The sequence below is a fragment of the Callorhinus ursinus genome, unplaced genomic scaffold (assembly GCF_003265705.2).
Source record: "Callorhinus ursinus isolate GAN/ISIS: 27379988/994484 unplaced genomic scaffold, GSC_fseal_2.0 scaffold2, whole genome shotgun sequence".
Lineage (NCBI taxonomy): Eukaryota > Metazoa > Chordata > Mammalia > Carnivora > Otariidae > Callorhinus > Callorhinus ursinus.
The window spans coordinates 63,906,986-63,920,976 of NW_027397064.1; the positions used below are offsets into that span (position 1 = coordinate 63,906,986).

The following is a 13,991-nucleotide window of genomic DNA, read 5'->3' on the forward strand; positions in this document are numbered from 1 at the left end:
TCAATATTTCTTGGAGGGCTGGTTTCGTGTTTGCAAATTCCTTTAGTTTTTGTTTGTTCTGGAAGCTTTTTATCTCTCCTTCTATTTTCAGTGACAGCCTAGCTAGATATAGTATTCTTGGCTGCATACTTTTCTCGTTTAGTGCTCTGAAGATATCTTGCCAGTCCTTTCTGGCCTGCCAGGTCTCTGTGGATAGGTCTATTGCCAATCTAATATTTTTACCATTGTAGGTTACATATCTCTTCTCCCGAGCTGCTTTCAGGATTTTCTCTTTGTCTCTGAGACTCGTAAGTTTTACTATTAGATGTCGGGGTGTTGACCTATTTTTATTGATTTTGAGAGGGGTTCTCTGTGCCTCCTGGATTTTGATGCCTGTTTCCTTCCTCACATTAGGGAAGTTCTCTGCTATTATTTGCTCCAATATACCTTCTGCCCCTCTCTCTCTTTCTTCTTCTTCTAGGATCCCAATTATTCTAATGTTGTTTTGTCTTATTGTATCACTTATTTCTCGAATTCTGCCCTCGTGATCCTGTAGTTGTTTCTCCCCCTTTTTCTCAGCCTCTTTATTTTCCATCATTTGGTCTTCTATATCACTGATTCTCTCTTCTGCCTCATTTATCCTAGCAGTTAGTGCCCCCATTTTTTATTGCACCTCATCAATAGCCTTTTTGATTTCGACTTGGTTAGATTTTAGTTCTTTTATTTCTCCAGAAAGGGTTTCTCTAATAACTTCCACGCTTTTTTCAAGCCCAGCTAGTATCTTTAAAGTCATGATTCTGAACTCTAGGTCCGACATCGTACTAATGTCCGTATTGAGTAGGTCCCTGGCTGACGGTACTACCTCTTGTTCTTTTTGCTGAGGTGATTTTTTCCATCTTGTCATTTTGTCCAGAGGAGAATAGATGAATGAGAGAACAAAATGCTAACAGGTTTACAACGTCCCCAGCAAATATACTATATGCAAATCAGAAAAGACCTGAAACCAGGGGAAAAGAAAGGGAAAGAAAGAAAAAAGAAAGAGAAAAAAAAAAGATAAAAACAAAAACAGAACAATACAAAAAAAGCAGAATGTGATCAAATATGATCAGGCTAGTGCATAGATCAGTGCCACACACTAGATTTTGGGCGTATTTTGGTCTGTTAGAAAAAAGTGCCTCCTAAAATTTTAAAGGAAGAAAGACATATATGTACAAAATAAGGGTTGATACAATGAAGGGATAGAAGATGACTGTAAAGATGAAAATTATAAAAGATTTTATGAAAGGACTTGATAAGATAAGAAGTTGTTTGAAAAAAGAAAGAAGATTTAAAAAAACAAAAAAGAAAAAAGGGAGAGAATGTGATCAGGCAGGAGACTAGAACAGAGCCATACACTAGTGATTTAGGTTATATTTTGATCTGTTAGAAGAAACTGTATCTCAAAATTTTAAAGAGAGAACAACTTATATATATATGCCAAAAATAAGGGTAATTACTATGAAGGGATAAAATATGACTCTAAAAATGAAAAATAATTTAATTTTTTTTAAAAAAAAGGAGATTGATAAGATGTTGGTTGAAAAAGGGAAAAAGAAAAAAAAACAGTTAACAAAAATTAACTTTGATGAACTAATGAATCATGGTAAAAAAAAGCCATGAATTCTATGTGCAGTATTCCCCTAGCGCTGGAGTTCTCCCGTTCTCCTTTATCGGTAAACTTGGTCTTGGCTTGCTGGCTGTTCGTGCTGATCTTCTGGGGGAGGGGCCTGTTGCTGTGGTTTCCACATGTCTTTGCAGGAGGCTGAATTACCCTGCCCTTGTCAGTCCGGGCTAAGCAAACTGCTCGGGTTTGCTCTCGGGAGCTTTTGTTCCCTGCAAGCTCTCAGTACAGCCTTGGAGGACCAGGGCAAAAATGGTGGCCTCCCAATCTCCACCCGGAGGAGCTGAGAACTCGGGGCCCCGCTCCTCAGTGCACCCCCAGAGAAAAGCAGTCACTCCCGTGTCCCCGGTCTCCGGCCGCACTCCGTGCTCACCCGGCCTGTGACCGAGCGTTGCTATCTCTGGCACCTGACCCCGTGTGGAGTCTCCAAACCCAGCAGATCCCTGTGGTGCGTTCTCACACCGCTCCTCCCCGGGAAGGAAGGGGAGTCTCCCCGGCTCTGCCGCCTGTTGGGTCCTTGCTGGAGGAGCAGTGGCCCGACTGGGCCGCGGATCACAGTTTATGGCAACCCCGAGCTGAGAGCCCGCGCCTCGGCTCCGTCTCTGCAGCCGGCTTCCCCGCTCCGATCCCTGGGAGCTCTGCCGCACTCAGGCACCCCCGGTCTTTCTGTGACCCCGAGGGTCCTGAGACCACACTGTCCCGCGAGGGTTCCGCCCCCCGCTTAGCCACTGCAGCGACGTCCCTCAGCGGAGCCGGCTTCTAACAGTTCCGATTTTGTGCTCCGCGGCTCTAGCACTTGCCAGAAGCGGCCGGCGGAGGCCCCTCCCCCGCCGTCTATCCTCCCGAATATCGCCTCGGATTCACTTCTCCGCACGTCCTACCTTCCAGTAAGTGGTCGCTTCTCTGTTCAGAGAGTTGTTGCTACTCTCCTCTTTGATCTCCTGTTGAGTTCGTAGGTGTTCAGAATGGTTTGATCCCTATTCAGCTGAATTCCTGAGACCAGACAAAATCTAGGTCTCCTACTCCTCCGCCATCTTGCTCCGCCCCTCTCGAAACTTCTGAGTTTAATTGGAAGTTGATTCTAGGAGAAATTTGTTTTGTTTCACTGGCTGTTTTCACATAGGTCTTCAAATTTGGTAAGTAGTGAGGTCTAGGAACATGATGTTATTCCCAGGAATGGGAATTAAGAATCCTGGTTTTCTTTAACTCATTCATTTATTATGTTGGATTATGTGTTTTATTGTTCAGAGTATGGGTTTTTCCATCTTTATGATGGGAATAAAATATTTTAAAAATGATTTTACAACACTATAATTAGTAATAAAACCCCAGTGCCTCATTTATATCACCATTAATTTCTAAGCCTTTTCAGGAAACTGGGCCATTCATGCTTTGGATTTCATCTAATCTCTCTAAGTCAAAATAACTTTTGGTCATTATATATCAAGAATCTATTTTGGGGGTGCCTGGGTGGCTCAGTCAGTTAAGCATCTGCCTTTGGCTCAGGTCATGATCCCAGGGTCCTGGGATCAATCCCCGCATCGGGCTCCCTGCTCCGTGGGAAGCCTGCTTCTCCCTCTCCCACGCTCCCTGCTTGTGTTCCCTCTCTCGCTGTGTCTCTGTCAAATAAATAAAATCTAAAAAAAAAAAAAAAAAAGGAATTATATAGAAAGCCTAAAATAACAACAAAAACAGGCCCTATTTACGCCCTGCCCCTGGAACAATTAAATCAAATTCTCTAGAGGGGAAGCCTAAGGCACTCTTTTTAAAGAGCTTTCTGCTAATGTGTATCCAGAGTTGAAGACCACTGATAGAGATGCTTAATGTTGAGTGTAATTTTCATTAATGGAATCCTGATACTGCACATTAGCAGCAAAGGACAGAAAAGTCATATAAAAATTCCTGGGAGATTTATGTTGGAATCTTCAAGTGATGAGCAGTTGCTAAAAGACTATTCCCTTCTGAAATAATCTGAAAAGAGGAAAGCATCCTGTTCCTATGTTAGTAGACTCTGCTAGTGAAAGGTCTCAATCTGTTTATCCTCCATTGTTAAAATCTACACTCTCATCCTCAATCTTTATTTCTAAAAATAGGCTCTGAAAACAGTTGTGTGGTTTTTTTTTCCTTTTTAACTCATTTGTCCAGAAAACCTTACGTGATATGAAGCTATTTTTAGTTCTTTCCTTAGGTTTTCCCTTATCTCCTTACATTTAGAATATCAATTCTTCTTTTTTTAAAAAATTATTTATTTTAGAGAGAGTGCACGCAAGCAGTGTTAAGGGCAGAATGAGAGGGAGAGAGAGACTCCTCAAGCAGACTCCCCTCTGAGTGCGGAGCCTGAGTCAGACCTCTATCCCAGAACCCCAAGATCACAATCTGAGCCGAAATCAGAAGTCAGCCGCTTCACTGATTGAGCCACCCAGGTGCCCCTAGAGTATCAATTTTTGACGCTTAAAGATCTTATTTCAGATAACTTAAGTTAAAAGCTCAGTAATTTAGTTCAAATTTGAACACAGTTGGGAGAATGCTACCTTTCCACTTAAACAAATGGCATTGGCCAAGCCCCTTAATCTGTTTGACATTCAGTGTTTGTCAGTAAAATGGGAATGACTTCACAAGATTGTTGGAGGACTAAATGAGAACCTGTGTAATGTTAAAATATCAGGGACCTAATCAATATTTAACAGAAATGAATTATCGCTTTATTATTTCTAATAATAAATGGAATCTTGGTCCTTCTTTCCTTTTCCAGTCAAACCTATATTGGGTGTTCACTGTGTCACCAACATTCTGGTAAGTGCCAGAAAAACAACCATGAATGAGGGAGACACTATCTGTATCCTTCATGAGTTTTCCTTGACTCCCTCATTGGAGACATCCTAAACTAAAACCTACTAATTGAGTGACTTCTTTAGATAGACACACACACACAATGATAGGATTATTTGCCCAATTGATGAAGGACTTTTCTAGTTTATAATTTATTCCTAAAAAAAAAAAAAAACTTTCTTCCAACCACCTCATTAATTCCATCCTTCTTTATCATTCCTGACCCTACCCACAAATATGACTTCTGGCATATAATATTTTGGGAAAACCATCATTGTTATAGAAGTATCTAGTTCTGTCATCTCCCTTTACTCTGTACTTTCCCTGGACCCTTTCCTGGTTTATGTGTTGTTAAAACATCCTAAGGAGATCATTCATTCCTTCTCAAATTCCTAATCTAGTTTACATCTGGCTGCTCAGGAGATCTAGTATCACTAGCAGCACTGGGGAAGGGGATTTTTTGTGGTTGTCTCAGAGACAGGAAGGAGGGTGAACATAGGTTGATTTATATCTATTTATCAAACTGTGATTAAAGGTGATCAGGTAGTATTTCATAGGTGACCATTATCCTATGAAGCCTCAACTTTTGCCTGTTCTTATCTTCCTAGAACCTCTTAGATCAGGTTGTTGCCCTATTAATCTGAATGCACCGTAGATCCTAAGCCCTAGATCGTGGAGGCAAGACTATAACTAGTCTAGTGGATTCTCTGCCAAGGTTCATTCCTGGTTTTGCACTAAAGCCCATTGGACTAGGTCTAGTGCAGTTTACTTTTAAAGATGAACCAACTGTCAAAGAATTAACATCTCTCAAGGGTAAACTGCAGGTTGTAAAATCTATATCCACATGACATGGATACTTTATCTGTTAACCTGTTTTCCCTTGACTGTCCTCTATTTTGTTTTCATATTCCTCCTGATCTTTCTTTCCAGTTTCCCACCCCTTAAATGTAGCTATTTCTCTGGCCTTTTTACTGTATATACTGTAGGGAACTCTTCAGTACTCCAAGACTGACTCCCATATTTTCATCTCTAGCACAGAAAATCAGGGAACTTTTCCCTGATTTTCAGTCCTATATATCTTTTTGCTCATGAGAACTCACCTTGGAAGTCCTATCAGCATCTCAAATTTGTCTCCCCAACTGAACAAATTATCTAATCAAATTATCTAATTTCCACCCCAAGTCTACCCTTCTTCCTATATTCCCTGCTTTTGTTAATGTCATCACTTCAGCCATCCACCTTCCATTCTCCCTTTCTTTCACCAAGTCCTATTTGATTCTACTTCCTGTACTCCTGAATTAGTCCTCTCCATCCTTTCTACCTTCCTCATTTCTTTGGTATTCACCTTTACTGGTGCTGAGGAACCTGTGACTTATCTAAAACATAAATATGATTATGATTCTTCCTTAAAATCATCCATTTCCTTCCACTCAGAACAAAATTGGTGGATTCCAGACTCACTTTGTGTGCTAGTCTTTAAGTGACCTCCCAGTGGCCCCTCCTGCTATTTCCTATCTGTGTCTTCCACTTGGGCTGCCCATGTCTTGTCTTGCTTTTATGTCTTTGCATCTGTCATTCTCTCTTTCTCTTCTCTCTTGTCCACCTGCCTAAAAATTGCTTATCTTTCAAGTTCTGCTCACCAGTGTTATCTTTGGCAAAATTTCCCTAACATTTCTCCTGACCTCCTGTATTGCTTTCATAGTCTTCCATCTTAGCACATGTTTTATGGTTGCATGTTGGCATGCCATATTTCCTGGTCTCTGCTCCTTGAAAGTAAGAGCTATCTTTAATTTGGTAGCCAGAGCCTAGCACAACATTTGATACATAAGAATTTACACAGCAACATTTGTGTGGTTCTGAAACTATTTATATTATGTCTTCAAATAATATAAAAAGCTAACCAGGTCATTTTAATTCTTACATGCGGCTCTTGAAGCAACCCAAATTCAGTAGTATTGAAATCTCATTTTTATGAGCAATGTACATTATAATTGAGTTATCTTTTGAAGCCAAAGTGTCTATTCCATACATACCTACGTACATACACACCTTTCCAAATAGAGGTAGTATATAGAACTAACTATTCAAGTTCTGCCTATTTTATTTATTTAGCTTAAAATGTCTTACTAAAGGCCAGAGAATCCATCTTAGAACTTGGCTTTTTAATTTTAAATTTAGCAATATCTTTGGAAGAGAAACTGAATAGTGTCAAATGTAGTTTTCACTTCTATAAATTAAATTTGACTTAAAACATGTTTAGGAATTAGGGAAAAAGTCATTTTCCTTCCCCTTTGCCCCTGCAAATAGGATTGAGTATAATGGTGCATGGTATGTAATTATATACTGAAACCTCTTCATATTGCCTTTTTTAAAACTTCATCATAAAGAAAATCAACCCTCACTGTGACTCAGGCTGTCATCAAAGTTCTCTTTTTTCTTTTTCTTTCTTTCATTTCTGGTGACCCATATTAGAGTTTAATAAACATGTTGCTCTGTTCTTAAGGTCAACTGCAAGCAGTATTTTATTAAACCAAATACTTCTTTTTTTTTTTAAAGATTTTATTTATTTATTTGAGAGAGAGAGAGAACGAGAGATAGAAAGCACGAGAGGGAAGAGGGTCAGAGGGAGAAGCAGACTCCCTGCTGAGCAGGAAGCCCGATGTGGGACTCGATCCTGGGACTCCAGGATCATGACCTGAGCCGAAGGCAGTCGCTTAACCAACTGAGCCACCCAGGCGCCCACCAAAACTTCTTTTGTAACTCAGTGGTCTTTGTTGCCTTTTTAGAGTCACTTCAAGTAAAGCTTAGTGCCATCTTCTTTTTGCTGTTAGATTTTGTATTTGTGTGAGTTGTTGAAAATAGCTGTGGTTAAACAAAAGAAAAGAAAAATAGCTGTGGTATAAAAATGCAATAGATGCTCTTAATTTTCTAGTCTTTATTGGTTCTGTCAGGATTCACAAGTATTATCAGGTAAACAAATTTGAGAGCATGCCAGTTTATAATCTTAACTGATTCATTTGGAGTAGAGGTTCATACATTGAGGGCAAATTCCATAAAATAAAAGCCACTATTTTAGATGTATGCCTAACAGTCCCTATATACCTTTGCTTTCTTATGGATTTCCCCCTTTCTTTATAATCAATTCAATGAAGTCTTTTGGCCCTTTGGTCATTAAGATACCTTTTTAAAAATTCTCTAAATTTGTTTATAGAAATAATTATATGCCTATCATATAGTAAATGTTAGCCACAGTTTACAAGGTATTTGTTTTTTTACTGGAGGGAAATCCCTAATGTTTTATAGCCTTAATAGATTATAGCTAATTATAACAATGTGTTCTTCCAAAAGGGTAATTTTCTTTTTTTTTTTTAAAGATTTTATTTATTTATTTGAGAGAGAGAGAGAATGAGAGATAGAGAGCACGAGAAGGAAGAGGGTCAGAGGGAGAAGCAGACTCCCTGCTGAGCAGGGAGCCCGATGTGGGTGGGACTCGATCCCGGGACTCCAGGATCATGACCTGAGCCGAAGGCAGTCGCTTAACCAACTGAGCCACCCAGGCGCCCACAAGTGTAATTTTCTTGAGGGCAAGATATCTTTGTATTTTTGTTAACCATAAGAGTATGTTGTTTATACCTTATGTTTAGTTGTTGCTTGAATGAATGAATTGACCCTTGCCTATAGGAATGAATAGCTACTAATGCCATTTATCATTTCTGTTTATAGGTATTACCATTTAATGAAATCTTCTTGCCAGCAGCTCTATGATAAAAAATATAAGTAACAGAGGAAACTATAACTGTTATTTGTCAAGTGGCAAGCTTTTAATGTCAGAATGGCTCACATAAAGCGACTAGTAAAATTACATCTTAAAAGACATTATCATAAAAAGTTCTGGAAGCTTGGTACAGTAATTTTTTTCTTTATAATATTTTTGATTTTAATGCAAAGAGAAGTAAGTGTTCAATATTCCAAAGAGGAATCAAAGATGGAAAGAAATATAAACAAAAACAAGATGTTTGATTTAATGTTAGAAGCTGTAAACAATATTAAAGACGCAATGCCAAAAATGCAAATAGGAGCACCTGTCAGGCAAAGCATTGATGCTGGTGAGAGACCCTGTTTGCAAGGATATTATACAGCAGCAGAATTGAAACCAGTTCTTGACCGCCCACCTCAGGATTCCAATGCACCTGGTGCTTCTGGTAAAGCATTCAAGACAACCAATTTAAGTGTTGAAGAGCAGAAGGAAAAAGAACGTGGAGAAGCCAAACACTGTTTTAACGCTTTTGCAAGTGACAGGATTTCTTTACACCGAGATCTTGGACCAGACACTCGACCTCCTGAGTATGTTGAAGAATGTTCGTTGTTTACTGTTTAACATTAGGGTTTCTGGGGAGGGGCTTTAACTAAGGAATGTGCTTGTTCTTCAGCCACACTGAGGCAAATATCAACAATTGCTGTTTAATTTGTTTAATTATGTTTTTGTTTAGTAATGAGGCCAACCATATCTATGCTTGGTGAGGCATTGCAGACATGAAAAGTTGTTACCTTACAAACTGGAAAACTAAATTTTAGAACTGACTGCTGTAGAACCACAAAGAAATCCTTTATTCTTAAATGCTATCGTTTTCTAACCTATTAAGTAGGGAATATGGGGCCGTTTTTATGGGAAATGTGGGAGGCGGAGGAGCTGTCTCGGTTCCTCTGTGTATTGCTATAGAATAAATAGAAATGTTTAAAAAAGTGCCAAGACTTTGGAGCTATTAGATAAGAATATTCTATGACTAAGTCACAGACTTTGTGGCTACTTTCAGTACTGTAATTGTATTTCACAATGCGCTGTAAGCTTTTGTAACCTTTCTTTTAAGGACCAATATTGTTAAATTGCTAATTCAATTATGATTTTTTTTTTCTCCAGAGTTTTGTTGAGTATCATATGTATACAATTGTCTCCCTTTAGCTTCTGAGAGGCCAACATTGCTTTTTATGTCACTTTGTTTACATGTTACCTCAAGTACACAGTATTTTTACTATGGTTTCCCTCCACATCCTACTATGCTCTCCTTAGTTAACCATTTTGTTATCTTTGAGGTTGTGTTCAAATGCTCTATTTGAATTCAAATAGGCTAAAATAAATTCCACCACTTTCAAACCACCTGTTGATTGGTTGAAAGTGTAAGATAGACAAACTGCAAGCAAGCAATGCCTACATATTTGCTTTCTGGTTATGATAGAATTATATTTGGAAGTGAACCTGGAGAAAAGAACTTTTATAGACTTAAGTCTATGGCTTCACTCATATTTTTCTAGAGTTATGATCATGAATACCTGTTCTAACTATGAATCCCTCAATATTGAAGTTGTGTAGATTAGACTTCTGTCTCTCTATTCTAATCTGTGTGATTCAAAGTTGAGGTGCTCATCATTTTTAAATGAATGTGTGAAGAAACAAATGAATGTCTGTAAAATATTCTACCTTTATAACAAGGCACAGAATAGTTCCTTTCTTATGTTAATAGTTAAAATGCAGTATTGCATTTGACTGATTTGGGGAGAGGTCTTGACTAAAAAGCAATCCACATCACAAATCAAGAAGCATAATTTTTATTCTTTGATGTGACAGTCAGTGTCAGCTCAAGATAAGTTTTCCCCCCCCAATATAGAATTAAGGAGCTACAATAATATTCACTAATGAAATTACTGTAAGTCAAAAACAACTAAGCACTCAAAAGAACCTTTTTTGGGTAGGAATTGGATACCTAGAACTGTGAAGAACTGGTGAAGATTTAACACTTTCTTAGTTTAAATTTAACCTGTATCAGCAAGGAACACATTTTCTGAAGAATTGCTGATCTTTTCCATGCTCGTTAAAAATATAGATCCAGGGTCTCCCAAAGGCAGATGTTCATGTAATTGATAATTTAAGCCCATATCTATATGCTAGATTTTACAAATGGTTTGACTGGGAATATGCAGTCAGTTTGGTAAGTTATTTGATTTCACTACTTTAAATGACGTGAAAAAATTTCTAAAGTGTAAGTTTAACATGCTTTTTTATTGTTTCAGAATAATTGGGGTTTATAAAATCATCCTGCGAAATTTTATTATCACTTGCATTAATGTTATAACATGACACCTTTACTTGGTATTAGTAGTTATCAGTTAAGCAGATAAATCCTAGCTTAAACTGAGGGAAGGCCTTGTAAGATTAAAGTGATCATATTTTATTTATGAGAATTTTTGTGAGGTTTTATATTTAAAATTCCAAAACCTTTTTGTAATTCTCAATATATGTTTATTAGTCCCATGACAAGTAAATGTAGGGAAATTTTTTTTTAATCCCCAAACTCCTCCCCAAAATGCTTATAAGACAATTAAGTCATAAGGTTTTTTTTTTTTTTTTAAAGGAAAATAGCATGGAGTTTTTAATAATTTTTACTTTTAGTTTATGTTGGTTTGTAAACCTTTATGTCTTAAGAATACAAGCTTATATTTAGTCATTTGTTTCTGTGTAATTGTGAGTCAAGAGTAATTACGAATAGGTAGTTTGTGTTTGGACTTTATTTCTAATTGGGAGTTTATCCAAAATTCAATCTAAAATAAATGGTTTGCTTTCATCTGTCAGTGAGGATGAATGTGATTATTTGCTTCTGATTATGCATAGATATTTGAAATCATGAAGGCACGAGAGAGCAAAATCACTTTCACTTATAACTTTCCTCTCCTTTTCTTACTCAGCAGTGTTGACACACTCTGTTAATACTTTATCCTCAATCTAATTCCTTTTTTATCACTACAAATATTCCACCCTAAAGACCTCTTCTCAGAAAAGGATCTGAAACACATTCATACTGAGGTAGGGCTATGAGAATGATTCATGAGAGTTTATAGGGTGTCTCTCTGAGGATGGCTTTCCCAGGCCTTGGGTATCATACTGGGGGCTCTGGTTTCTCCACGGACCCTCACAGAGTATTTGAAGTGTGCTAGACTCTTATCTCCATAAGTGAATGATTTACTTCTTTATCTTTGGTTTTGAACAGCACTGTTTGTTCCCACAATGTATTTGTAGTGCCTTTTGACTGTGTGGGAAGATTTTATACTCTGTTTTCTAAAATTGTACAACCATTTATGATTTTTAAGTGAACTGAAAGATAGTTATTTTCTTTATTTATCTTTACCATAGACCACACATCTTTTGTGTCCCTGGGTCACTTTGTTTGGTTTTACGGTGGTCTGAAGCCCTCTACTATATGTTATATTTTTTGATCCCCATCTCAACTCAGTAGGCAAGGGACTGTGGTCAGCTTCAGTCTCAAAGGCTGGAGACCGTACAGATCCACCCACACCTAATGGCTTCACATGAAGATTATTTTCATTGAGGGAGATGTTATTAAAATGAATTAAAATAATTCAAGAATTAATCTTGAATTCATATTAAAAGTGAATTCAAGATTAATTTGTAACTAATGTGTTTAACTAATGGGTAGTACCATTAATCAGTCAAAAACTACTTAGGATCTCTCTCCTTGTGCCCATCAATGTTTCATAAGGTAACAGGATCACAGGACTTTTAACAAGGATTTAGGATTTTTATTTAAAATTCTTAAGTTTAGTATTTTAAAATGCTAGGTCTTATTTAAATAAACTATGGATCAGATTATCAGAGCAAGATCTTTAACACAGCATGGCATATGGTAGCAACTTAATAAGTCTTGCTGAGTCATAAACATAATAAAAAAACAGATTTTATGGTAAGCCATTTTTTCCCTTTTGGTTCAAGTATAGATTAAGTAAATTGATTTTAAAAACTTGAGAAATATTACATAGGAAAATAAGAATCTCTGCAAAGCTAAATATTCATTTAATAAAGTTGCACTGTTTAAAAAATTGCAAGTAGTAAGAAAAAAGGATGATTTCTACAAGGAAGGAGAAAAACTTGGTTTTTATTTGAGCAGTTACAAGTATTTTCCATTTTTACAGGTTTGTGTCACTTGTAGGTTATTTTCCCTTTTTGAAATGCTATTTGTGTTTTATATTGTTGAGGAAACTTACAATAGCGTATTTTAATCCTTGACATGGAATCTGTATCAGTGGACATGATCTCTGTGTAAAAAAATTTGTTGTGATCTATTTATATTTCCATAGCATTAAGATCAACTTACATAGAAAAAATTTGTCCACTATTGTTCCTATGGTGATAAAGGTTAAATAATGATTATTTTAGTAATGACATAGCTGTGAAATAAAGTAATAAAATTCATAATTGTTCTTCTACTTCTTTGACTTCTTCTAGATGTATTGAACAAAAATTTAAGCGCTGTCCTCCCCTGCCTACCACCAGTGTCATAATAGTTTTTCATAATGAAGCCTGGTCCACGCTGCTTAGAACTGTCCACAGTGTGCTTTATTCTTCCCCCGCCATACTGCTGAAGGAAATCATTTTGGTGGATGATGCTAGTGTAGATGGTAAGAAAGCACATGCAAATTAGATTGTTTCCCAAGTAAATCCCGTGTGATGTTGTCCAAAGTCTATTTTATTATATTGTACTCTCTGTATGCCACCTCAGAACTTGAATATAATACCTTGAATGGTACGTATGCTAGATGAAAGAAGAACCTAAGGGTGTCCATATTTAAATATTTTAGAGTTCAGAAATGTATGAAGTAGCATGATTCATAACTTTGGAAATCCTCAATGTAAGACTTTTATTGTAAGGCATCGTGGTTAAGAACACAAACTTGAGCCTTGAGTCAGGCTGCCTTGGTTTGAATCCCAGCTCTGGTCCTAACCAGCTATGTAACTTGGGCAAATTACTTAATTCCTCTATGTCTCAGTTTCTTTCTCAGTAAAATGGGGAAAATGCCATATTTCATCAAATGTATAATACATCATTAGTTTATTTACCACTTGAATAAAAAACCCTCACAATTAAACAAAGATGCCATTGATTATAAGAAGTATCCAATTGTGCAGCGTAGAATTGAGGAAATACATAAGTAGTGCATAACTCCTAGGGTTGTTTTGAGGATTAGCTGAGTTAATATCAATAATATGTTAATAATATAAATGAGTAGTTAAAAATCATTAAAGAGTCACTACATTCTGTTTTACTGTGGCTGCTAAATATGCCAATATTGTTTACAAAGTTAACTAAATTCTTTAATGCATTTATACTTAAAGTTACCAGTCAATTGTCAGGTCCTAAATTATACATTTTAAATTGGAATCACAAGGCTAATCAGATAAATACCCTATGTTGCTAAATTTTCAAACATTACAAGTATTTTAAATATCAGTCAGATACAGATTATTTCAGTGATCACAGAATTTATTCCTGAATGAGTTGAGTTTGGATCCAAATTCTTTAAGGTCAAATTCCAACTCTATTACTTACTAGCTGTTTCTTCATCTATAAAATGGAGATAGTAATACTCTTTCATCAAATCCAAAGCAACATCTATTTTAAGATAAACCATTACTTTACATACTATGAAAAAAGAAAAAAAATACTGCTTGTTAAGT

The 13,991-nt window shown here is 36.8% G+C and overlaps 1 protein-coding gene across 6 annotated transcripts in view; it reads left to right on the forward strand.

Moving 5' to 3' along the window:
- Positions 1-13,991, forward strand: part of GALNT3 (polypeptide N-acetylgalactosaminyltransferase 3) — a 52,567-nt gene that overhangs the window by 20,057 nt on the left and 18,519 nt on the right. For 3 of the 6 annotated variants that reach the window (XM_073883057.1, XM_025852335.2, XM_025852322.2), the window contains 2 exons: positions 8,192-8,812; positions 12,762-12,934. In XM_073883057.1, coding sequence (XP_073739158.1) covers positions 8,301-8,812; positions 12,762-12,934 — 685 coding nt within the window. In that variant the 5' untranslated portion in view covers positions 8,192-8,300. Of the gene's footprint in view, positions 1-2,432; positions 2,527-2,588; positions 2,776-4,414; positions 4,433-8,191; positions 8,813-12,761; positions 12,935-13,991 lie in introns of those variants that run through there. The other 3 variants (XM_073883042.1, XM_073883053.1, XM_073883045.1) reach the window with 3 other exon arrangements.